The sequence below is a fragment of the Ahaetulla prasina genome, chromosome 2 (assembly GCF_028640845.1).
Source record: "Ahaetulla prasina isolate Xishuangbanna chromosome 2, ASM2864084v1, whole genome shotgun sequence".
NCBI lineage: Eukaryota > Metazoa > Chordata > Lepidosauria > Squamata > Colubridae > Ahaetulla > Ahaetulla prasina.
The window spans coordinates 63,987,235-64,014,710 of record NC_080540.1 but is presented as its reverse complement, the minus strand read 5'-3'; the positions used below and the strand labels follow the sequence as shown (position 1 = coordinate 64,014,710).

The 27,476-nt window shown below is 40.6% G+C and overlaps 1 protein-coding gene and 1 non-coding gene across 2 annotated transcripts; both read right to left on the bottom strand.

Annotated features, from left to right (window-relative positions):
* Window positions 1–3,498: 3,498 nt before the first annotated feature.
* On the bottom strand, window positions 3,499–21,614 carry WNT5A (Wnt family member 5A). Its single transcript, XM_058168308.1, has 5 exons — window positions 20,874–21,614; window positions 16,267–16,394; window positions 14,990–15,255; window positions 10,889–11,181; window positions 3,499–6,577 (listed from the first exon to the last, which is right to left on the bottom strand). Exons 1-5 carry the CDS (start codon window positions 20,877–20,879, stop codon window positions 6,119–6,121), a joined length of 1,152 nt encoding a protein of 383 aa, XP_058024291.1. The 5' UTR covers window positions 20,880–21,614; the 3' UTR covers window positions 3,499–6,118.
* LOC131193756 (U6 spliceosomal RNA) lies at window positions 4,110–4,219 on the bottom strand. Its single transcript, XR_009154014.1, has one exon. It is a non-coding gene; the product is annotated as a U6 spliceosomal RNA (small nuclear RNA).
* Window positions 21,615–27,476: the final 5,862 nt, after the last annotated feature.

Genomic DNA, 27,476 nt, shown 5'->3' with positions numbered 1-27,476 from the left:
TCTTCCCCCAATTTTGCTTTTTTGGGGGGAGGGAGTCATGTAAAATTCAGGATTATTTTATTTTAGAGTAAATATGGTAAATATTTTTTAACTTCCCTGTTATTGGAAAAAATTTCACCATATTCCAACTCCAGAGAAATGCTGACCTATACAAGTGAAGGTCAGAGTTTTTGCAATAAAGAATACTGGTCAATATACAAGTGAAAGAAAATGAAACCATATGTGAGTAATTAGACCACAGAAATTGCATTTACCCAGAAGTGCTATTTTAAAGCATGCTCTATGTTGATCTTCTACTTTTGTGGCATATTACATTCTTGGCACCCAAGAAGAGATTCAGTACATTAAGCTGGCCTCTCAAATGAAAGAGAGCGTGCAAATAAGCAATCTATTACATTTGCTGATGTTGCAAAGTTTTCTTTGATCAGATGCGATTAGCCCAAATTTCTCCTGGTCTATTTTATTACACGCATTGTTCAATAAAATCTACTTTGTTCCCTGACTGTATTCTGTCCAAAAGGAGGGGGGGGGGAAATCTCTTATGTTGTCAGAAATGCTGCTTTCCAAAGTATAAAAATTGGCTCAATACTCAAAGGACCTGTTTATAAGGCAATCCAACTCACCTGTGGATTCATGTGATTTCTGTATTAGATGTACTTCTTAATACAGAGCATGGAGTTTTGTTGGGGAAAACAACAAACAGAGAACACAAACCAATACCAAAACACCAACCACTTTGATTTATGATATTTGATCAACTGAATTGCTTCTGCCTATTTCCCTCACAAAGGGCATCATTCCCAAATGCTGTGAGGATATAGCAGCCAAATCAACTACCATTTCCTGTTGCTGTTCTAGCTGGAGATTTCCTTTTGTCTTCCCTGCCTGGAGGATTTGCGAAACCATCTGTTCAAACCACTTGGATGGGGAGGCTACAGGGGAACAACATGATTTGAGTGACCAACAAGTGGTAAGCAGAGAAGACAATCTTTCAGCTTTAATTTTAAGGAAATCTGGATCACCAGACTGGTGACCAAACTTAACAGGCCTCTCGGCAATCCATTTCTGTCCCACAAGGTGGAAACCGTAAGAATTAACATGTGAACTGGCTGCTTTACCTTGTTCTTCTAGCCCTGGGCATGGATTTTGAGCCAGGTGAGTAGCCTCTGCTTTTTAAAGTCAGGCTGCTTCTGAACTTCATGTATTTGGCTCCCCTGTCTGGGTCTGCAGGAAAAAATTCTGGCTGACATCAGGCTGTACAGCAGAAGGAGGAACTGCTTGGCATTATTGGTGAGGTGAGAACAGCACGCAATTGTATACGCATGCCATAGGTTCATCATCACAGCTCTAGGCCAAGGTCGGTTGGCTGACCAACCACATTCAACGTGTAGTCCTCAATGGAACTACATCCACATGGAAGGAAGTATGCAGTGGAATACCCCAAGGCTCTGTTTTAGGCCCAGTACTCTTCAACATCTTCATCAATGACTTGGACAAGGGGATAGATGGGGAACTCATCAAATTTGCAGATGACACCAAGCTGGCAGGAATAGCCAACACTCCAGAAGATAGGCTCAAGATACAGAAGGATCTTGACAGGCCTGAACATTGGGCGCTATCTAACAAAATGAAATTCAACAGTGAAAAAAGTAAGGTTCTACATTTAGGCAAAAAAAAAACAAAGCACAGGTACCGTATATGTGCTCAATAGTAGTAACTGTGAGAGGGATCTTGGAGTCCTAGTAGACAATGATATGAGCCAGCAATGTGCAGCAGCTGCCAAAAAAGCCAACACAGTTCTGGGCTGCATAAACAGAGGGATAGAATCAAGATCACGTGAAGTGTTAGTGCCACTTTATAATGCCTTGGTAAGGCCGCACTTGAAATATTGCATTCAGTTTTGGTCCCACGATGTAAAAAAGATGTTGAGACTCTAGAAAAAGTGCAGAGAAGAGCAACAAAGATGATTAGGGGACTGGAGGCTAAAACATATGAATTATTATTTTATTTTTCGTATTTTTTTTATTTTTTTATTATGAAGAACGGTTGCAGGAACTGGGTATGTCTAGTTTAATGAAAAGGACTAGAGGAGACATATAGCAGTGTTCCAATATCTCAGGGGCTGCCACAAAGAAGAGGGAGTCGGGCTGTTCTCCAAAGCACCTGAGGGTAGAACAAGAAGCAATGGGTGGAAACTAATCAAGGAGAGAAGCAACTTAGAACTAAGGAGAAATTTCCTGACGGTTAGAACAATCAATAAGTGGAACAATTTGCCTGCAGAAGTTGTGAATGCTCCAACATTGGAAATTTTTAAGAAAATGTTGAATAGCCATTTGTCTGAAATGGTGTAGGGTTTCCTGCCTGGGCAGGGGGTTGGACTAGAAGACCTCCAAGGTCCCTTCCAACTCTGTTATTATGTTATGTTATTTCTGAGGATTAAAGGCTGCCTCTGGCTTTTGAGCAGAATTACAGAGTTGCATGTACTTCAGAAAGTTAGGAGTGATTCAGAACTGAACTGCTGTTAAAATTAATGAACATTTAAGCATTTTTATGAAAACCTGTACTGATTTTTCTCTTCTGTAACTTTCAAAGTTACAACCAGGTGAGAACTTTTTCAGGCTCCTTCCAACTAGTTTTGGGAGGAAGAAAAGATTCTCAATTATATGCTTGAGCACTAGGACAATTGTATACTTGTTTCAATCTTATAAGCCAGTGCTAGCTTTTTAAAGAGGTCCTTCCATGAGGAGGTTAAATAACTCAAGATGACAGCAAGGTTTTAATTGCATCAAGGCTACATCAACTTTTTTGACCCTACCCCCATGGACTCCTCTGTTAACAATACTCCTAGTTAATAAAAAAGTGTAATGGAGCCCTAGTGGATACCCTTGATTTTAAAGCAGAATGCATTATGATCCTTCCCCTTTTATATTTTAAAATATGACTGTTATGGCGGTGTGGCCTTCCTATTAACAAAATGACTAGCAACAACACCTATCACAAATCAGAAACACACATTTAATTGAAACATGTATGTTTTCCGTATGAGTAAGGGGTATTAGTGACATGTCACATTGCAAACACTGTTTCTTTCATGCTTCCAAGTGAAGCTAGAATGCAAATATTAAATAATAAAAAATAGTTAGGGATGATCACTGGTACTTTTGCCTTATCCCTTGGCTTCAGTCATTCATCAATTATTTTCTAAAAATTAGAGTTCAGTATTCTCAATATTCTGTAGAATACAATTGCAGCTTCAATATTCCATAAAGAATCTCTATACTTATATTTATACTGATAAAGAATCCACCTGAGAACATTGTCTGTTTTACAATAAAACTCTCAGCCCAATCCACCTCACAGGGTTGTTGTAGGAAAAATAGGAGGAAGGAGCATTAAAAGTAGGTTTGCTGCCTTGATTTATTTATAAAAATAGCAGAGGCAGAATAAAAATAAGTGTCTTTTTAACAAAATACCTCTCCTGAAAGAATTAAAATCATCTCCCAATATATAACCAACATTTTATTTTATAGTCTATCTTCCAATATGGCATAAGCCTTTAAAAAAACCCAAGGAAATATACAAATCACATGAGCAAAATTATGTACATTAAATGTACAGAACGAAGAGGAGAACATAGTAGATTTACATAATATCTGAAGAATAAAGTGAAGTATTTTACATTAAATAGCATTTTTTATAGCTAGGATCATTTGACCTCTCTGCTCATAGGCAGAAGTCATGATAAAGGATAAGTGTTCAACATAATTTTAAAATGTGGTTTTTGTATAATAAAAACCAAAAGTGACGTATTCAAGGAACTAGTGCTTTATTTATTTATGAAAATTCTTGTTGCCATTGGTTTGCAAATACTAGGAACCATGGAAGTAAATATTTCCTTGCACAATAAATTAAGAGCAATCATCATTGTAAAAGCTGATAATCATGATGGCATTAATGAGAAAGCTCACAGCCTGTGAGAAATGAAACTTCTGGTATGTTAATGAAAGGTGGAAGTCTGGCATTAATTCCAATCTGCTTATATTTATTGGGGTGGGTGAATTTGGGTGAGGTCTTGGAAGCTGAAGAATGCATTAAATTTGTTTAAAGGGAAAAAAGATTCTCTTCTTACATGAAAACGGGCATGTTATCCCTGTACAAGGGGCCATGCTAATTTTCTCTGTATTGTTCCAATTCTACTAAATGCCTTGCCAAAACATGCTTCAACAGCACATGTACTAAAATTGAAACAATACAGAGATTTACTATGGCTTCTGCGCCAGTATAATATGCTAGTTTACCACAGAACTTATTTATTTATAAAAAAGGAGAAGGTATAATTTGCCTAAGAAAACTTGTTTCCATTACTAGCAACAATGAACTTGCAATAAATCTGTTTCAGCTCATCCCAGCTAAGTGGTGGGACATTAAGGACAGCATTGGGTGGAGAACCAGGTTGAGCCAGGCTGTTCTAAACCGTACATTAAACTTTCTGGAATTCTGAGCTCAAGTGCACAACCAACAATTCAGATCATGCCAAATCTTTCACTAAACCAAGTTGAAAAATCCAATACTTTCTGAAAGGAAAAAGAGAAAGTTAAATTGTGACTGACTTGCCCTTCAACAATTTTTAAACCCTAGAAAAAGGGAGGCCAGCGTCCAACCCAAATAAAACCCCTTAAGTGAATTGACAGTGTTTTTAAAAATGGGGGAGGATAATAATATGCTTAGTCTAAACAAAGAAACTGTCTGGTAACTTGAACAGACTTTATGTTCTTTTTTTCTTAAAGAAATCATTGGTTTGTAGTTTGTACTGACAACGTATATGCATGAGAAAAGGTTTGAGATACTAGACACCAACAGACCAGAGTTTTCCCATATACAAGTAACTGCTCAAATATAGTCTGAGCAGTTGTGCATAGCCACAATATATTTTTAAAGCATTGTGCATTAAAGCAAACAAAAGTAGCACAGGATGATGAAGAGGGTATTGCTTGCCACACTGCCTATTTTTAAATTATCAAGCTGCTCTACAGGACAGCCAAGAGTTCTCAATTCCACAATGCTATCAGCCAACTGCCATTTCTGAAAAGAAACAAACTACTACCCATAGCACTTTAAAAATAAAGAATCTTGTTTTTGTAATGCACAATAATTCAGTTTCTAGCATTATTTAGCACACACACTTCAGGAAATCCCAACGTTAACTCATTAATATTATTTTAAACTAAGGCAGAAGGCTGTCTAAACATGCATGAGACATGCTTATTTCACTGCAACTTGCAGTATTCCAAATATTGCTTTGATTTACAATGAATAGTTAAAGTCATGTTTTCTTCCTCTTGATTTTGTTTGTAATTTTTAAGAAATTGCATTTGCTAATTCAAATACTATGTCTTCTGAAAAATGCATTATGTGAATGATAGTGAAAGAAGTGCATGTTTCCTTCCTAGCATCTTTATACGCCCAGTCCTCACTCAGTGAATGTTCATATGTAGGCCAAGAATAAATGAAAAAACTCAAATTAATTTAATTACCTAGCAGCACAACAGTAGTTTAGGGACCTTATGCTTTTACCCATCTCTGCAGGTGGTCATGCAAATAAGTTTGAAGAATGTTGTGCTAAAATTTTACAGATCAACTAATCATTATCATTAGAACATTTTTATTTTTATTATTTTTTGGTCACTAAAGTTATGAACAAAATTCATGTCCAGATTTTTTTATATTACCAAGTCCAGCCATACTCTGATCTAAAGCATGGGACACCAATACCTCATCTACTGCATTTATACCATGTTTCTTGTGACTGTTTTGGGATAGAATGGATATCCTTTTAAGCTATCCTATTTTCGTTGCTATTGTTAAATCTTAAATCCCAAATATGCAAATAAATATTCTGTCAATTCCTCCCCCCCACCCACCCCCCATTATTGCAAAAAATATAAAACTATGCACAATCAGAGCTGGATGTAACAAGATTTCCCCATCATTTCTCTTTGCAAAAGATTTAACATATAAACAAGGAAAGCAACCCATTGGGCACTATAAATAAGAACTGAGATCATTTAGGGCAATTCCCCTGCTGAAGGACTGGAAGAGGTTCTCCCACCCAACCCACTTATTTGCAGACAAACTGGTCCACAATCTCTGTGCATTTCTTGCATTTCACGTAGCAGCACCAATGGAACTTGCAATGGCAGCGTTCTGTCTGCACAGTCTTGAACTGGTCATAGCCCCGGCCACAGCACATAAGTTCACAGCCATCCATGCCTTCTGAAGTCTTATTGCAGAGTCGGCCCTGGGTGCCCAGAGACCCAGTGCTCTCGTTGCGCACGCAGTAATCAGGACTAGGGTCAATGTACACCAGGTCATAAATAGTCGGTGCATTGAAGCGGCTGTTCACCTGAACCAGTTTGCCACGGAGATTGAGTTTCATAGCGGCAGCACTGTCGTATTTTTCCTTCAGAGCATCGCCCACCTTGCGAAAGTCAGCCAGCTGCAGCCAACAGGTCTTTAAGCTGCATGATCCGGACACACCGTGACATTTGCAGGCTACATCTGCCAAGCTATACACTGTCTGTAGGAGTCAGAAGAAGAAAAGTGAGTCCTACTGTCGCAAAATATAAACAGTCGTAAAATAAACAAAACAACTACTTTTATATGCATTACCCATTGGGGAAAGAACTGCAAATGATAGCATCTCTTCACTTGACACCAGTCTATTCTACCTTCCAGAATGCTCACCTGCTTTGAAATCTCCTGCTGCTAAGTAACAATTTTTTTTTTTTATTTATTCAATTCCTGAAGCAGCGCATCTCAAACAAGTGACTCTGGGTAGTTTACAATTCTAAAATTGGTAAAACAGTTAAAACAATTTAAAACAATAAAAGTTAAAACATCCAGAAAACACTCATTTGGAAAGCTGATTAAAATTTCATTTACCTTGTTTCATTGGTTTTTTTTTTTACAAAAACTCCCCCAGTCTTAACTGTTGGTTGTCACATCATACCCAATATAGTAAGAATTTTTGACAGGTTTGTCTGACAATATATTTTATCTGCTTCCTTATTTATAGGCCCGTTTATCGTTTTTGTATAAAAATAATGGAGGGAAAAGAAACAGCAAATATAAAAGTCCATGTTACTATGACCTGCACCTCCATATTCAGCTGAAAACCTTCACAGCATTATCCGTTACAAAATGTTTCGTTTTAGAAAGTTAGTTTAAACAGCAAAGTAAAATATTGCAGACAAGTTGGAGATGACATAAACAGATGACCATGATTATTTATTCCAGTGTTGTTGCTTTCTGAGACCGTTTACACATTTAAAAAAAATTCCAGTTTGCATGTAAACTGTAAAATATTAAAAATCAAGCTACAAATTGCTGAAATATAGAGACAAAACTGCCCTATCAGCACTGATACAGAAATCTGATTAATTTGGTATCTTCCCAACGTTCTATGACATGATACTGCCATCTCACAAATTTCACTAAAAATGAATCCATGAAAAGACAATTAATTGTCCACAGCAATTGTATGTAGTTTGTGTTGTTCAGTTGCTAAATTGTGTCTGATACTTTGCGACCTCATGGATCATAGTATGGCAGCTCCCACATCCTCCACTGTCTCCAAGCCTTCCCAAACTCATATTCATTGCATTGATGACACCATCTCATTCTGCTGTTCCCCTTCTCCTTTTGCTTTCAATCTTTCCCAACAATAGGATCTTTTCCAATAAGTCCTTCTTCTCACTTGGTGGCCAAAGAATATATGCAGTAGTTCATTGCATTAGTTGAATGATTTTTTCCCATATCTCTGGAGGTTTTTCTTCTTGACCTTTTTTATTAGCACTGAAAACATGGAAATCACTCACAAATTTTGCATGCAAACTGGAATTTTTTTTAAATGTGTAAACGGTCTCAGAAAGCAACAACACTGGAATAAATAATCATGGTCATCTGTTTATGTCATCTCCAACTTGTCTGCAAATGGTTCACCATATGCTGATGGTCAGGGTCAAAGAATACTCCATCCTATGCTACAAAATTATACTAAGTTGGCAGGATCAGAAAGTATGAGAAAGTGCTAGCAAAGTTGATGGACCCACTTACACCTGTCGGCATTAATGAGCTTAAGTCACCATGGAAAACTTCTTGAGTTTGTTCAAGGGTGTTATGTAAGATTAAAGATTGTTTTATACTTCCTTAGCATGCTGGATGGGACAGGGGGAAAAAAAGATGCCAGGCATTATTAGATGCCCTAAAAAAGGAATGGGACAAACATCTGATCAATCTTGAGATATGCGACCTGATCACACTTTTCCAATCAATACCCTTCTGTGGTTGCTGAATAGGGACAAATGTCTTAGAATTACACAAATTATGCCAGTCTAAAGTCTCATATTCTAATACTTGGTCCAAGCATACACAGACCTCCAATTCCAGTACAATAATATATCAGTTTTATCTCACTTCTCCTACATAACTACATGAAGCAGCTTCCTAGATATTCAGATTTTTTTTTTCAGTAGGTTAACCTAGATAAATAGCTTTCTCTCTTTCAAAAATGGCTGTCCAGCTGTTAAATCCTTAGAATTCCATCTTATTTTATTTGAACCACAGATAGTAGCTTAGCTATCTAATATTGGCTGATTCCAAAAAAGTTGAGAAGAATGAGACCTAGTTTTGATTGAGAGACTAGTTAGCCAGAAGAAGGCAATGGCAAACTTATTTTCATTTATATAGTCCAACAGAAGTTGAGTTTGATTTGAGAGTATCTTTGCCTTTATCTTATTATTATTGGAAACCGTTTCAAAAACCAGTACAATAGGTGAGTGAAAGAATGTGTCCAAACAATTACGTTTCAGGTCCACAGATTTTGTTTTTCTTCTCTTTTCCACTTCCTGATTTGCAACAACCAAACAATGCAGCAATAACAAAAAAAATGAGCAGGATCAAAGACCACTTATCCATGGCTGATAAATGGGTTATCATCCTCAAGAAAGCACAAGCTCACTCCTTGCATGAACACTAACTGGTGTGATCACCTATCTGCACCACTGCCTCCTGGTTCACCAATATGACAAGGTATCCAGTCCCTCCCTTCTCTATTCAATTTGAAGTTGCTTGGTTCTGCTCAGCAATCTGCAGATTTGTGATGTCAACTCTCCCAATAACGAAAAGAAAGAGCAGTAGAAAAAAGGTAATCAACTTTGGTAGGTAACATTTCAAGAAGGAAAACTGGAAATAATTGAACCTGAGAAAAACTAGATTTCCAGCAAAAATAAAACTTACAAGTGGTACATACCACCTTTAGACTTACAAGTTTTACCTACCACCTTTAGACTGGATAAAAAAAAATCCATGATATTTGACCAATCAGTTGACTGGCTCATTGATAGTAGAATTGCATCAGATTTTTCTTTTCAACCCCCCCATTTTCATACTGGAAAGATGTGCTGCTCCTAGAGCAGATTTTCCATTCCAGTTCAGCATCTCCCTCCCACACTAGTCTCCATGCACAGCCAAGTGACTCCATCCAAAAGAGAAAACCCCAGAACACCTCTGGGTGGGGGACAAGCCGACACCGCAATATCCTCTTTGTAAAGTCTTGGCAAGGAGACCTTGATAATTTACCCTGTATAAATAGACATGAGTCAGTGTTGACACAGCCCCAAAAATCCTGGGGTCTGACACATTAGGTAGATGCTGAATGCCATTTCCACCCAGCATTAAAAAGGGGGGAGTTCAAACCCTGCCAAATGGCAAGGCAGGAAAGCGGCTCAAAAGGGGTGGTAGCAGGGAACCACTCAAAGCCGACACAGGCAACTGTGAAAAGTCATTTTTCTTCTTTCTAGCAACATGTTGGCCTTCCCAAGGCTTTCAGATGCCTTCTTGTCACATTTAAATGTTATTAATTTTCAATTATCCTTCATCTTAATTCACCTTGAAACACAAGTGTAAAGTCTCTAGCCGACTTCTCCTGGCACCGTCAGTTGTAGGAAAAATAATGATTTTGGCTCCTTCCACTTCAGGGCAATAAAATGAAGTTTACACTCATTCGTTTAAAAGATTTTGAAGATTAAAAAAGCCATAAAAACCAACTTCCACCACAGAAAAGCCTGTTCTCTAATAATACAGAGAAGGTGGCACTTTTTTTTCCATAGCCTTATAAGGAAGACTGAAAATAGCCCCACACAAGAACATTTCGCTCTAGTAAATATGCTTCTTCTTTCATCCCTTCCAGAGAAAACTGGATGGGTAGGAAATATAAGCTAATAAAACTCTATTCTGCAAAAAATTTAATGTGACTTGCACAATTTTACCAGAAGAATCTGGGCGGGGAAAAAGTATAATTTCAGCCCTATGTACAGGAAGGAAATCAAGCATTAGCTGTTGCAGTGCCACTCAGATTGTAAACTCCTGGGTTTTTTTTTTATTATAATAATAATAATAATAATAATAATAATAATAATAATAATAATAATAATAATAATAATAATAATAATAATAATAATAATAATAATAATAATAATAATAATAATAATAATAATAATATTATTATTATTATTATTATTATTATTATTATTATTATTATTATTATTTAAAATGGCCCATCTGTCTTAATCTAAATTGAGGTATCCTGTCTAGTCAACCTCTAGTAGTAGTGGTATTAATAAAAATTATAATAATCATTTCTGCACTTATTCATCAGGTCTGTTCAAGAAAACAAATTCAAAAACAAGACAGCTTATGGGAAAAAAACAAACGCGTGAATAGGAATTAATGAAAGTCAGCCTTTCTGTAAATTACGCAGCAGCGTACATGTTTACAATTATCAGTTAAGAGCAAATAGATGAAAAGAATCTCCTTTTGAGCTACTTACTCTTCTTCCTGCCTCATTGTTATGTATGTTCATCAAAATTCTAGCACTCTCATAAGATCCTTTCTGATAGATCCGCTCTCGCTCACGGGCATCCACAAACTCCTTGGCAAAACGGTAGCCATAATCAATGTTATCTCCACAGCCCCCCCACAGCCAGTCCCGAGGTAGATCTTTTGGCCGGGCAGCCCTGCTGCAGCCACAGGAAGAGAGCTCTCCCTCTCGGCAGGCTCGGCTCATGGCATTCACCACGCCAGCGGCACTGACAGCGTAGGTAAAAGCAGTTTCACGGCTGCCTACAAAAGAAGAAGGGAGAAAGAGAAGCTGCTCAGCACTGGAATCCAAAATGCATGTATTTATTTGTCAAAGAAGATATATTACTTTTACAATGGAAGAACTTTCCCCAACGGATTAATGTACTTTTGAAAAATAGGGCATATCAAGTGAACGTTAAGTATAATATTTGACCAAACTTGTGGGTATTGGATGAAGTTCTTATTTTAAAAAAAAACCTATGGGAAAATCCTCTTGACTTGTTCCAAAATTCACCCTTTTGGAGTATCTGATAAACTAACAATGATTTTATACTGGAAAAGAAGGTTCTGCTCTTCTGATGAGGTTTACAAACTGATCAAGAAATGGTTGATGTATTTTCTAGAAATGTACTTTATACAAAATGTCCTGAAAAATGTAAAGAATTTTCAGAGATGCTTTCAAGTAATAGATCCAGGCTACCGAAATGGGCTAGTTATTTGAATAGTCTGATGGAAAATTCTTTAGTTAACAGGTTACTCAAATCCATAGAGGTTTAATAAAATTGGCTAGTTTCATTCTGATTTCTTCCAATTTTAGCCATATTGAGCAACTGTCTATAGTTTTTTAAAATTGTAACTAAGGAGACTGTTACCAAAGATAAAACATGGCCTTATGCAATGATTTGAATGTCAATCCTTTACAATGCTGTGTCCTAAATTCTAAAATCCTCTCATTCCAGGTTTTTCCAAATAAAAGACAGATTAATTAGTTTAAATATATATAGCTACATTTTTAAAAGCAAAGAGGGTTGTATTTAAAACAAAGGTTTTAAAATTATATTATCTCAAAGAAGTTTGCTGTCAGTTTTGTGCCAGTCAGGAATTTATTCCGAATTAATTTTGTAGTATGCTAAAATCTGATTTATTTTAATATATCTATATGAATAATGGAGAAGCCATACGACTTTTTATCCTAGTATGGTTCAAATTAAGTTCATAAACACTTTACTTCCTTTTGCATACATATGGCGACTATATATATTAGTAGGATTTAGGTTTTATGTTTTTCCCCAAAAGTATATTTTAAGAGAAAATTTTTGACTATGGCATGGGGGGAAAAAGGCAGAGATGGTATACTTTAAGAAAAACAACAGATGGAATAAATTTATTTGTGGCATGTTTAAGACAAATATCATCAACTCTGACAATATTAGAAGTCTCTCTGCCAGCAACAGAGTGTTGGTTTGTTTGGAAGTTCGTTATCCTGTGCTAAGCATAAACATGATACCTTTACATCAGAAAAAGATGACGTTAATCTTTGTCCATTTCAAACAAGCAAAATCCTTTCCTCCATATACATAAATTTGAAAGAAAGTCTTCAGAACAAGTAAGAACATTTGCTTACATGGCTCAAAAGTTAGTTTAAAATGTAATCTTACTCAGAGTTTAGCTTTTTAAATACCACTGATTTAGTGGTTTCCATGATTTAAGTGAATACCAAGTACAGGACTTTTTTTTATCATATACTTTTATTCAAGTATATGGTAGGGTACTAAGCTATATTGATTTCGACGAGCATTCTCAGCTCCCAACCCAAAGACCGCGTTTCAACTTTTGGAGATCAAGTCATAGACAAAATTTTCAGAAAATGTTTGGTTTGTTATCATCTACTGTTTCATCTAGCCAGAGCAAAAGTACCCAAATATTACACAGCCAACTTTCCAGGATTGTTCAGAAAACAAAGAAATACTTGTGCCAGCAGTTATGTATGCTGATTCATATCTCACTGCACTTAATGCCAAAGCTTGTGCTATTTCACAAATAAAAATAACTGTAAGAGATATTCTACCTTAAGAGTCATCTCTTAAAGCAACAACACCAATATACTTCATCGATATCTGATTTGTTCATTTCAGCAATGAAGACATAAATCTAATCATTAGACTTTTACTCTTTACTTAAATTTAGATGAAGAAATTGTACAACCTTGCAATTCTACACAAAATATTTCAAGTATTCTTTCAAATCAAATCAGCTAAGAATTTCTCACAAAAATTCTGAGAAACGCAAGAAAAAGAGCCAATAGGCTCTATCCTTTGTAACGAGTACACTCATTGTAGCTGGATTTGTAGTGAGGTAGAACAGTGTTTAAGCAAGAAACAGGTGTCTGGGTAAAGAGAAACAACAATCTATTTTATAATTTACTTAAAGTAGGCTGAAATATGAAATGACAATTTCTCACTGCTTTGGAGAAATTTCTCACATTAGTTGTTCTTACTAACATTTTCATGATCTAAAAAGTTGGATGCAAACATCCTGACTTGTAATTAACTTAAATGGGTTATTGCCATTTTAAATCAAATGAAATAAATGCAGATATATTATGAGCAGGAATCGAAGGCCTGAAATTAAAATGGGAAGTAGTTCTAGCACTGATAGTTGCAAACTTTGTATAGGTTGTGTTAACTGAGATGTTATAAAACCAATCTTCAAGTCCTAGACACATGTATCTATGCCAATATCTGAAATAATTTCAGGCTTTTAGCACTTCATATCTATGGAATACATACCATATTAACAATTAACAACTTTATTCAAAGCCTCCCTCAACAGCAATTATAATGCAAAGCTGCAGGAGAATATTTAAGTCTTCAAAAAGCAAGTGTTTTCACTTACTTCATTAAAAAGGGCATGGAAAATGTTTTGAGATTTTGTAAAGGTTATTTTACATAAAATTAACTTTTAGAGTAAATGTGACTTAACAGCATCCCTTCAAGCAAAGCAGAAGCCTACTCAATTCTTAAATGAAGTTATTTTTAATCTAATTTTAAAGTCATTCCAATCCTTTCCTATCCTGTTTCAAAAAGAGGAATGTAAAATTAGATTTAGATCTCAGTATTCTGAAATGATATTATACACAAGCTGTGAGTTAAATTGGGGGAAGGGCTAGATCGGATGTACAGACTTAAATATTCAGATGTCATTACTACAAGCGGATAAGGGGAGAAAACAACAATCCATCAGTCAACCAACAGCAACCTATAATGATGCTGTGAGCTGAACCCATCAAATTCAATGGGGTTATCAGAGATAAGACCTCTGTAAAGTGTAAAATAGAATTCTGCTGGTATAAACTCATCAGCAAACAATATATATCAAAAATATAGTGACAAAAGATATAATCCTACTAAAGAGATCTTTTATGAAGAATAGCAATCGCTTAAGTATATGTATCATCTATGTATCTATTGGTGCATATACACGCATAGATACACACTTGGCCTTATTCAAAGTATTATGTCTGCAAACACCAATGTAATTCACATCATAGCTTAAATTTCTTTAATGAAAATTAGCTTGTTTTCAGAAAGCTACAATCCTGAACTTACTTTTCCTGTTGAAGTCTCATTACATTTTCCTTTAAACGTAATGAGATTTCAATATGTGTGTGTGTGTGTGTACACAAGTTTGGGCTGAAAAATTATGTATTAATATAATAGTCCAGAATAGACTTGATATAATGGTATGAAAAATTAAGGTGATTAATCTAAAGACAAAATTCAACTGTAACATGGTTTTGATATGAAAATGATCCTAGGCCAGCCAAATCTGCTTCCAATCTCCTGTCCTAAAAACAGGTTTATTTTGGGGATGGGATGTGAACTTCAGTATTATTTATCTCTTTTCTATATAACTGTCAGTCTCACAATGGCTGCTTGCTCAGAAGGATTTTGGTTTTTTTTGCCAAACGCATTTTAACATTTGCATTCTTGATGCTCTTCAGTGGCACATAAAGAACCTGGCAAAGTTTTCTAGTATATAACATACAGAAATACTAAGTACTTCCTACCTATCTGCATGACTCTGCCAAAGACAGAGTTATTATCCACAGTACTACAATTCCATCTTCTGTGGCGGAACTGATACTGGCATTCTTTGATCCCTGTCTTTGCACCCTCTCCAATGTATTGCATGTGATCCTGGTACAAATGGCAGAGTTTCTTTTGTCCTTGAGACAGCCCTGCCAATTGGCTACAGAGAGGTTGGGCTCCAATTATATACACCTCTGGCATCTGGACAGGGTTCATAGGATTCATGTGGTTCATACCTAGAGACCTGTAAAAGGAGAAGACTTATATTAATAAGAGACAGCTCAAATACAGAAACTAAATGCACATGCAGGACATGGACCCCAGTCCTATAGCAGATTTAGTTGGAAGTAAGGTTCAGAGATGTTCTAGGCATAGTGGCCAAAGTGGGAAGAAAGACTTGTTGAATATTTGAAATACTAAAGTAAAACCACCTGCATAAAGTTAGGAAGACAAAAATCAAGTTATGCATTTATCTAAATACATTTGCCCTCTTAGCTTTAAATTATTGCGCTCTCCCTACATTTTTGATAACCTACTAAACACGCGCACACACACTCTCTCTCTGAAGGCATTTAAATCCTAACCTACCATATACTTTTTTGAAAAAAACTCTGTAATATCAGCGTATTACTACCTAAAACATATTGAACATCAATAAAATTAACAAGTTAAATAAAACAAAATATACAGTTTGTATATAAACTAGTGAACTGTGTGAACATATATCTTAACTAGGCAATTTCTAGAAGCATCATGAAATAAATGAAATAACTCAAATATGTGTTTTAATGATAAATGTCTGTTAATCAGACAGCAGAACTGTTTCCAGAAATTAACTTTAAGATCAATAGGGCTTACCCCTATATGTATACAGAATCTATAGCCTTATATACTTTCAGAGAAAAGAATAACAGAAAGTTATTAAAACCATTATTTTAAAGTAGCTCCCATGATTCACTTTTGTGTATATGTGCTTATGTTGAAAGCTCAATATTCTCATTTCAACTTCACATTTTATTTAGTTTCTATTACAGTTGGTTCCATAGAGAATTCAAATTATTACATATATGTGGCAGAGAGTTCACTAAAGGAACAGAATGAAAAAAAATGGTTAGGGATTCATAAATCAAGTAATTACATTTTCCAGGAACTATCTGGGCCTTCCTTCTTCATATTATCTGGAAACCGAAGACAGACATACCTATATAGTGTGTGGGTGATTAGAAAGTGATAAAAATAGAATTAAAAAGCTTACCACCAAGAGCTGGCTTCTATCATGATTTGGAGAAGCGAAGAGAAGATGGTCAGACCCAACAAAAGGTACTTGGAAGTCATTGCCCCTGTCCATAAAGCTCCACTTTGCATTATTGCTCCCATGGACTTCTGTAGGGGAGGGAAAAGGAAAGAGACTGATTTGACTGTTATTGTGTGGCTCAGACCATTTCAAAAGTGAACAAAGTCCAGCCTGGTGGGGGGGGGGGAGAATTCTCTGTGAAGCAGCAGCGGCCCTTCTCCCCAATGAGTTCCTACAGTGCAATGGCCAAGCCACTGCCTGCTGCTCCAAGTGCATTCATCCACCCAACTGCCCCACTGTTGGAGCTCAGTGTTGACTAACTCTCAAAGCAGCCCAGATACTGAAGGAAAACTGAGCGGTACCCAGCCCACGGTCCTCCCTCTCTTCCTCCTCCTCTTTCTCCTCCCAGACTGTAGTAGACAAGACCATGGCTTTGGGGCACAACCCAGTTATGGTGCAGCGAGCTGGGTGCTGCTGGGTTCCACGGCTGGCCACCCTTGTCAGGAGAAGCAGGTGGACGGAGACAGTAAAGAGATTAAGCAGTGAAAACACACACACATACAAACACACACCACACAGGATTTTTGAGCACTAATCCTTCAAAGAACCCCAGAAGGGGAAGGGGGGGGAAGCTGTGGCAGGGCAAGCAATGGCCTATCATTTTGGGGAAGAATCTCTTCAAGTGAATCCTGGAGTGATGGGGTAGAAGGATTTGAGCTCAAGGGTTGTGACAAGCCTTCTCAATGGAAGGAGAGGAGCTGTCTCCATTTCTGCATCACTGGCGGGAACGGGAGACAAGGTAATAAACCCCCAATGGGGTAACTCAAAGCAATTAGCGTCCCTGCTTCTATCCAGATTTTCGTGATTCATTCGCAGCTAGAAGTGACTGTCTCCTGTTCAGGGGTAGCCTTGGAGCACCTTAAATCATTTATACCGTAACAATTACATCGAGCCCGGATTTGAGAACCGGACAGTTTCAGAGCCGCTGCCCCGATGAAGCAGAAAGCTCCCGGAACCACCGCAGACCGATTCGCCCGCGGAGGGCGGGTCTGCCTTTCACGCGTAACCACGGGCTTCCCCGCGCGCAAACACCGCGAATTAGTCGGAGGGCGCCGAGCGAGCAACTTTCGAGCTGCGCGCTCGCTCGCCGCGTAGGCATGGCTGGGTTGGGAAGGCTCCTTCCGCGAGGAGAGTAGCAGCCTAGGAAAAGGTCCAGAGGGTTTCAGGCAGTTTGAAGACGGAAAAAGATAACCCTGCGATGGGCATTTCCATTTGCAAGTTTTAAAAAGAGAAAGCAGCACAATCCAGCGTTGCTTTCTCCGCACTCCCGTGCCAACGGACATTGATGTTTCAAACCCGGTCGGTATGGTTGCAGTATTATTGTCCTGACCAGAGCACAATTCCACTCACCCCTCAATCTTAACCGGGTCTTCTCGGAAGCCCATTCTGCGGATTTCCAATGGGATTACCCCACACCCAAAAAAATCAGGTCTGCCCTTAACTACCACCCAAGAGATGGGGTACAGAGTGCTCCGGCAAGAAAGAAGGCGGGATCGCGCTTGGCGCGTCTCCGCCTGCAAATCGCCCTCCAGGTTTGACTTGCAAAAAAACACTTGGGAAAGTTTGATTTATTCCCCTGGAAATCCCACTCCCCCAGCCCGGCTCGTATTGCTCGCCTGGTTCTTCCACGCAGGGATTCTCCTCGGCCTCGTGCTGGGTAAAAAGGAAAATGGCTTTCCAGACGAGCGGGTCATAACGGCTTCTTGAAGCTTCAAGAAGCGGGGAAATGGAGCTGGCCCGCGAGTCACATTTTAACATGCTTGAACTCTCGCCGACGGGAGATTTGGCACCGGGAAGACTCCCGAAGGACTTAAATCTGGCCTATTCCGAGCCCCTTGCAGCTTGCCCTCGCGCCGCTTTGTTTTGGTTCAATCCGGCGGAAAACAAGGCGCGGTCGCGCCCAGCTAAGCGGTTTCCCCAAATGCAACGTGACAGAAGGTTGGAAGAATTTTGGGGAACCGGCCGGAGAAGTTGCGCGTCTAATGATTTATTTCTCCATCAGATTGAAGCGCAAAGAGTTCATGCCTAATAAAGCCCTCCACGCTCCAGCAAAAGAAGGGAGGGAAAATGGGGCCGGGGAGACCGCGAAAGCCACTACAGCCGTCCCTAGTCGAAGGCAAACAGCGTGAGGACAAACCGGAAGAGGGAGGGAGGGAGGCTCGTTTATCAATTGCCCATCGGGGCGATTCAATCGCTTCCCCTACCTCCGGCCTAAGCTTCCCGTGTGGCCTTGGGCCCGTTCTCTCCGTCTCGTGTGACCTTTCGCTGTGTTACATCCATGCAGCTCAGGATTTCAGGCCTCAGTTTCAGCTTGCTGCTCGAGAGCAGTGGGCTTGCAAGGTGCAATTTGATGGTGTTAATCCATGAATAAACCACTCACGAGAAAGTTGAATCTGAGGGTCACAGAGGTCAGTATCCAGGGCGGGACGTTTTCCTAGGCTAACTTGCTAAAGCAGGGAGTGGGGAGGGTCAAAACAAGGGCTTTTTGGGAAAGGGGGTAAAATGCCAATGGAGAAAATCCCAGAGCACGGATGGTCCGGTGGAGCTGCTTTTTCTGATGCAAAATCTCAATTGTATTATTTTGCTGACACCGGGGAAAACCTTATTACGATATCCTGCCTCTCTGAATGCTCGGAATATGCTTCATGCAAACTCCGCTAGCAGAATCCTAAATTTTACTGGGTTTTATATACAAAACCCCTATTCTGCTCAAATATAAGCCGAAGGGACGAAGGGATTCCACAGGCTGAAGAGACAGGAGGAGAGCTTTAAATACCTTATTGCACAGAAGTCAGTCGCCTGGCTAAAACTCCGTCGGGTTGCTCTGAGGAGGCATTCTCCTCCTTCCCCGATAGAGGGCAATCGCAACCGCGAAACTTTAGGTCCAGACGAAAGCCGGCTGATCTATTGTCGCCTTCCTCTTGGCTTTTGGTGACATTCATTACTTTTGAGTTTATTCAGTGCATCCTAACTCAGAGCCGAAAGGACCTCAGAGGCGGGACCCCTCTCCATTCCGGACGGGGCACCCAAGGAAAACGCACCGCGCTCAAGCAGATCCCTCCACTCATTCGGGACGGAACCGGTTTCTTTATCTGCAGAGGGTTGGTATCAAAGACGGCTTCTTGCAGCCGGTCGTCTTTGGAGCACTGAGGAAGGTGAACCTTTTTATACATTTTCCCCGCTCTACAACGGAGCGCGGCCTTCTCCGCTTGCGACGTCGTTTTTTCCAAAAAAATAAAATAAAAATAAAAATGCAAGGGGTCTGGAAAGTCTGTTGGTACATCTGGTTTTACGGCCGTTGTTTTAAGGCTCAGTCCTACTGGGGTTAAGTAGGTATACAGACTGCGGAGCCCTTTCTAATCTGGTGGGTTGCAAAACGCAGCGAGAATTGCTGCAAGAGGCCGGGCTCGGATTTTGGGAGCCGATACTTGCCAACCCAACCAATTGTCCCGCAGGTTCGGTGGGGATATAAAAGGGGCAAAGCGTCCCTAAGTTTGATTGCAATAACTTCCAGATTTTCAACAAAGGGAACAAGTCAAGCGCTGCAAAGCAGGCGGTGGGCTAAAGCGACTTGTTTCGTCTCACCCCACGATTAACCCAAATGCAAGAAAAATCGCCGGACTGTCTCTCGGTTTATGCAATTTGCCTACCCCACCCGCCGAGAGAAAAGCTAAACTTTCCTGGCTGCAGCTGAACTTTCACTGACCCCACCACTGTAACTAATTTAGCATACAATTGACAATTAAAAACAAACACACACTACTTTTTGAACACGGAACATTTGGGGCATCAAAGGGCCTGGGGGAGCGGGTGGAGACAAAACCATTCCATCCTCCCTCGCGAGTAAAAGCGGGACCCTTTGCAGATGCAAAGTGACAACATACAGAACCCGAGAACAAAAACTTGAGGGCTCGAGATGGAGGAGGAGAAAGTCGTCCAGGGATTTTTTTTTTTCCACTGGCCACCAGCCAAAACCCCTTAAAGGTACAGGCCTTTCCAAGGCTGCCATTACTCCCGTTTCTTCAATCCCCACGAGTTAAAAGTGGCAGTTAAAGTTGCCCTTTTAAAACCCACTGGATAGGCGAGGTAAAGCGTGTGGATTTAGGGAGGAATTAAAACAGCTTTCCGAGGAAATCGATCACTCACTCTAAAAGCAAAGGACGACTAAGGAGAAATCCTTTAGAACAACAGGTAGTTGTTTCGATTGGGGCGCGTGCGTGCCCTAATGCATAACCGGAATTTAACATTATGAGACCAATAGAGGAAAATATGGTTCACCCTATTTTCATCAGCTCCACCATAAACCTAATATGGGGGGGGGGGTCAAGTAGCTCTGACTAAGCTCTTCTTTTCCAAGAAGGAAAAAAAAGTTTTGTTTTCGTCTCAGATTTTCTTGACTCAAAACTAGGACGGTTGGGAACAAACCCCAACCATCGCCCTCCCCTCCTCCTCCCCGAGCAAGCGGGTTTCAAGCACACACACCCTTCTCATTCCCAAGTGCTACTCACCTCCATTGTGGGGAGGAGGGGGAGGGAGGAAGAGACGACGGCCGAGGGGACCAGAAGAGAATCAGGAAACCGTCTAGTTTAGCAGCCAAGTAATCCAATCGAGGAAGCCCAAAACCCAACTTCTCGTAATCTTCTCCGGCGACAAATGACAGGGTTGTTCTGGTCTGGGAGCGGCGAGGGGAGATCCGCTCCAGCGCTGGAGCGAAGAAGCCTCCTTCGCAAGGTCCATCCGCGATCGAACCGAGACAATCGCAGATCAGCCCAGCCAGGTAGCGCTGCCACGGCGCCGCCGCCGCCTCCCGCGCGAGGCTCGACGCCTCCCGAAGACGCCTGCAGACTTCCTTCCCCGCCGTCTACCTACCCGCTGCCACGGGTGCCCGGCACCGGCAAGCTTTGCCCCAGCGGAGCCCCTCCATTGCGAGAGAGCGAGCGAGAGACGGGCAAGGGAAAAAGGCGAACTCCTCCGGCATCAAAGCGCAGGACGGCGATGGTGGCGGCGGCGGAGGCTACGGCAGCTGCTTCGATCCATGTCCCGGGGTGGCGCAAAAAAGAAAAGAAAAAAAAGTGCCGCTCCCCCTTCCCTCACAGTCCCGACTTCATTCTGAGCCGCGCGGGCACAAGCCAGCTCCTCTTTTTCTCGGCGCTAGTTGCTGCGCGGCCGAGGCGGACGCCCTTCTGCTCCCCTCGCCTGGTGCGAAGTGCAAGAAAAGTTGCAAAGGCGACGGTGTCTGCAGGGAAAGAACCGGGAGGGGAGGGAGGGAGGGAGGGAGGAGGAGGCGACGAAGGAAGAGCTCGCGGAGACGCGCGTGCGCCGTGTGTCAACCTATTGCAACCCAGAGCGAGCTTTTAAGCTGCACCTCAGGCGGCAGCCTCTGGACTCAGCGTCGAGCTGCTGGCTGGGTGGGATAATGTGGCAGCGCCGATGCCAGCCAGCCAGCGGAGAGGGCGGCATTCTTGGAATTTACACCCGCGTGAAAGGACGACGTTAATCTGGAATTGCTCATCGCCCCGACATCTGTTCATTGTTTTCCACGCCCGTAGAGTTGGGGGGGGGGGGGATGGAGTTGGGTTTGCACTTAGTTCGACTAAGCCTGGGAAGACTCGAGTTCGAATCTTTCGCTCGGCCTTGATGTTCACTTGAGTGCTCTCGGCCGAGTCTGTCTTACACAAACTATTGTTGGGAGAGGAAACTATCTTGACCTTCTTAAAGAAAACAATAGGAATGAAACTCTACCTCCCATCCCCCCACCCCCGTCGGCCAATCTTCAGGTGCTGCACTTTTACTTTCTGTTGCCCTGTCCTGAATAGAGATTACCACGGTTCGGTTACTTTCAGCACAAATTCATTTTAGAGCCGGAAATCACTCTATTCCATTTTAATTCCTTCTATATATATTTTTTAATTAATTTTTGGACAATATCGTTTGATTTAGAACCCGTTTTACCACGTAAATTAGCAGTAGCTGTAACTTCTGTCGTGTTGTGCAAGTTTTTCGGAGGGAGCCTTCGTTTTTAAATTCCAGCTTGCAACGTGGCTATCGGGTTTTGATTTTGGTGAAAGGCAGAAAGATGGCTTTCTCTAAAACGGAGTTTTGCACGAGATACCAATCTTAGGTCAGGGTAGACCAGCTGTGCAGACTAGTCTATTCCTGTGCATGTTTACTCAGGCTGGCAATGGCTCAATAGGCTTTATTCCCAAATAAAGGAGTGTGCATATGATTTCAACCCTACGGGCAAAATTGGAGTTAGTGTATGGGCTCAGCTCCATGGTTTCATTAATGCCAAAACTCAGCGCTGCAACGCACGGAATTAATAAAACAACCCTCTGCGCATGACCAGAGTGGTTTTATCTCAATATATAATGATGGCTGTGATCAACACAGAGCCATGACGTTTGCAGTTTAAGTTTAGAGCTTAATCCTGTTTCTGCGCACAATCAAATGGACGGGGCTGGCCGGGAGCTTCACGTGGCTATCTCCGATCTAATAATACTGTAGTTGGGATACTGAACTGACGAATTGCTCCAAACAGCCAGCCTGAAAATATTTAAACGTGTGCAAATGAACACCCACTCCCTCTCATGAGCGGGGGAAAAAAGTGACAAGCTACACCGTATTCCTATAAGGAGTAATATCTCTGGACAACTCGCAAAGAAAACGCAACGCAGGAATGCAAAATTTTCAATAACTCATTCTCCGTATTTAGTCCCCCTTATAGTTGCCTGGGGATCAGTGAATGAGGTTCCGTTAGGTAGTCCGCCCCATTAATAGCCCATCAATGTGTCCAAGTTTAAAAACGGCTGCTGAATAATATGATTGTTTTATAATTACTGTCAGACATAAAAGGTTATTCGAGGCATCTACCCAGATGACGCCTGCCCCATTCTGCCAGAAAGGATACTACTCTGTTGCAAAGAGAGAAGAAAAACTTTGTGGATAGTTTATGAAGTCTCTCGGGTATCTGTCAATTTCTCCCGATTTCAGAACGACGGTAAATACATCTAACTCCCGAACCAGTCTTTAACTCTATGCAGAGCGCTCGGTCCTAAGCATGTATGTGCTGAAGTTCGAGCCTCCGAGTTACAAGAAAGTCCAAACCTCCGTAATTTATTTTGTTTATGAGTTCCTAACTTGATGTCTTCTCAGTGAATTGGGATTCCCGAAATCAGCCAAAAAGTAATGGGAATTATACTATAATCCCAAAACATCTGGAAAAATACTAGATTGGAAATGCATCATAATCCAAACAGCTTTCGGAGAACGGCCAATAGCGACGTTGGAAATTTATAGCATTGCGGACGTTGCTGGCCAACGACGTTGGGAATGGTGGTTTAGCAACATCGGATTGTTCCCCCTACCCATCCTATCGGCTCATATCGATAATATAGTACTTTCTCAATGACGAGGGTATTGGATGTTATCACAAACTACGGGGAGCAGCTGGTTTTTTTATAATAATTTTAAATAAAATAATTTAATTAATGTCTCTTAGCCGCTCATTAAAAAAAGACGTTTAAAGGAGGGAGAGAAAGGAAGCAAGAAAGGCATATTAGAACTGGATTAATTTAGCAAATGAGGAAATGGGGGAAATCGCGTATTCAAAGCATTACTTAGATACCTATTCACACTGCTTGCATAGAAAAAAAATCTTTCGTACGGCGCAAATCCATCAAGGTTAGTTTAGCGGGCTGCGCTCCTAAACACACTTGCGAAAAAGTCAAGTTACAAGTCCAGCCTTGAACTCCCTGGGCCTGCGGAGCCAAAGTGCCGGAGAACAATTCCCCCACCACTACCTCCACCCACCTGAACTGGAGATCTTTTTTTCCGTCTGGCGGTATTATTTCAACTCAAACTTACTTAGATTTCAACGTGCAGTCCCCTCCCCCATCTCTTACTCGATCTTCCTTCTCCTTTGAGTCCAGCGAAAAGGAGCGAGTGAGCCTGCGAAGGTCGCTCTTGGCAGAGGCGGCCGATTCAGGACCCGGGCAGTTGTGCGGGGGTGGGGAGGGGGAGGGGGCGAGGAAGGAGATTTTCCTTCCCTTTGGGCAGGGATGCCTGCCGGCTGGCAGGAGCTGCTAGCCTGCTCAGACTCAGCGGGCTTCCGTTGTCAATTAGGCAGAATTGTTGACGGAGGATCTGGACGCAGGATCCATTTGTCCCCCTCGACCTTCAATAAGGGTCTCCCAAAGTCATTGCCAGCTCTTTCTCCCACCTGGTGCCAGCAGCTCAGGGGATGAAGGACCAACAGGCCTTGAGAGCACAATCTGCTTTGAGTCTGGGGGAATCCAACCCCTCTGGATCCTGCTCTTCAACCCTGCCAAAACGGAGAATTATGGAGAACTTCCCCAGCCAGATGCCCTTCAAACGGTTGGATCCCAGCTCCCATCCTCCCCAAACTATGGCCATGCTGTTCAAGAGTGGGGATTAGTCTCTTAATAAGTCTGGTTTACTGCAGGTGGGGAAAAGCAGGGCTATCTAGATCCAGTGGTCCCTTTGCAGGAAATAATGAGACCTGCTCCCAAGTAAGTGTGAATGGCAGCCATTTAGTTTGAGTTTGCAAACTAAACAGCAATGAACAGCATAATTCTAACATTATCTACTAAGGAAGCAATCCCTTGCGGGCCTTTTCCCACTGCAAAGTTAGTACTATTCACCCATGGAAGGGGGAGAAATGCACTATCTTTATTTCTACTTCCTGACCTGCCTTGGACTTTTTGGTTCGACCTGCTGATGAATTGTAGGGGCCAGATTTTGAATGTGTACCAGTCATAAAGGAAAAAAAAGTTTGATGAATTCCCCATCTTTGCTGCCCTTCATATCACCAACCAGTTGGGCAAACATTTGCCAATCATGAAGTTGTGGCAAAAAATAGAGTGGGCCAGGCTGCAGGGGTCTCTAAGCTCCAATCTATCCTTCTACAGTTTAGGAAGTTGTAGAACAAGCAACACTCTTGCTAAGGATTTTTCCCTCCTATTTTCCTTTCTCCGCATAGATCAAATAAATGCTGACTTTCAGGCTTCTTTGTAAGGGTTGAGGGGTATCCTACCCATTTTGCCATTTTTCTCTATTATCCTTGCTGATCCAAAAAAGTTTCTACTGATAAAGCACTTACAATTCCACTGGCTGAGTAGGCTTATATTACAAAATTTTGATAGCTATTTTGACTCTTTAAGAGACAACAGAGTATTACTATTATCTTTGGTTGCATAGTCAGTCAGACAGATACTTAGACTGGATTTGGCATTTTATTCCCCTATTGAGTTGTTTCCAAAGACCTGGGATAAGCAGATGTTGTTGTTCGATGGTGTTAAAGGTATCCTCACAGAATGTAAGCCTTTTCTGAGTAAAACTGCCTTTTGCAATTGACTTGTGATTTTTGTCAATGCCAATGGTGTGTAAGCGGTGTTCCAGATGTTTTTGAATTGCACCCAAGGGACTGCACCTATTGTTCTTATTATTAAAACTTCAAACAAATAAAAGTAATCCAGAGACTATATGTATCAGATTGCATCTGAGTGAAATTTGATATATCGTTTTGATTTTGCTTTATCTCCCATACAATTATGAGACAAAACATCACCTATCTTAACATACTTCGTGATGAGGCTGTAGATGAGATAACATTGTCATGGGGACATGACAGAAAAAAGATGTTGCTAGGTCATCCTGGTGTTATGGTCAGATAGTAGGGTGGGAGACAGGAAAGATTTTGGATATCAACCAAAGAAAATGTTGAGTGGATTATTGCCTTCTCATCCATTAATTCATCTAGATAAGATGAATATTACCCCACCAGCAAGAAAAGTTACTTTGTCTTTTTAAAAACATTTTAAGTCAAAATGCAAGTCCTTTAATGTTAACAGCTATGCTTGTAAAGCAAAGTTACTTTTATAAATGTACATTCCTGTGTGACATTAACATCAGTGAAAACAATTAAAGCCTGTTGGCACAGAGACACGGAAAAGTGCTTTGGTCTAAACTGAAGCAGATTAGCATCCATCTCATCAGGTTCAAGCCAACGGATCTGTAAATACATTAAATATGTTTGCGATTCTTGAGCCATTTATTAAGATCAACTATTGGTCCTCCTGATGTTGATAAAATTGCTTACAAATTGAAAAGGCTGAAACCTACCTAAAATCCAACCCAAAACAATTTGAACTATTCTGACTGCACCTGACCATATTCTTGATGTGAACATGTTCAGAGACTGTGATACAGAGAAGTAATATGCATGGTTCCATTTCCACCCTTTCCTTTCCAGTTATAAAAAAAAAAATATTTAGCAGTGTTGGGAAAGACCTTTGCTTGAGACTCAGAAGAGCCACTGCTATCATAAAAGGCTCAATGGGAAAATAACCTCATGGCTAGCTTAGTACAAGTAGTCTTTGACTTAAGACCATTTGTTTAATAACCACTCAAAGTTACCATGATGCTGAAAAAAGTGATTTAAAACCAGTCCTCACACTTATGACCATTGCAGCATTCCCAGAGTTATCGTGTTTTCCTGAAAATAAGACCCTGTCTTATATTTTTTTGAACCCTGAAATAAGCGCTTGGCCTTATTGCCATGCGCTTAAAAGCCCGATTGGGCTTATTATCAGGGGATATCTTAATTTGGGGAAAACAGGGCATATGCGTAATCAAAATTTGGGCGCTTGGCAACAGGCATGTATTCATGACAGTTGCAGTAACTTGGGATCATGCGATCACCATTTGTGTCTTCCCAGGAGACTTTTGACAAGCAAAGTCAATGGGCAAAGCTGAATTTGCTTAACCACCAGGGGAAAAAAGTCATAAAATTGGTCTGATTCACTTAATAGCCATATTGCTTACCAACAGGAGTTCCAATCCTAATTACGATCATAAGCCAAGGACTACCTGACCCATACATCTAATTGTATTTATTTATAACATCTACCTAATGAAAATATAATCTTTATGTATTAATCTTAAGGACAAGCAACAAAACACTCCTGTATCACTTCTCTTTTTATTTCTGCTTCCACTTCCTCCTACTCCCTTTGTCGTTTTTTTTCTGTCTTGAATTTTTGTCTGCAAGCTCTTTGTTTGCAGGAGGCAGAGGCCTGTTATCTTATATTTGG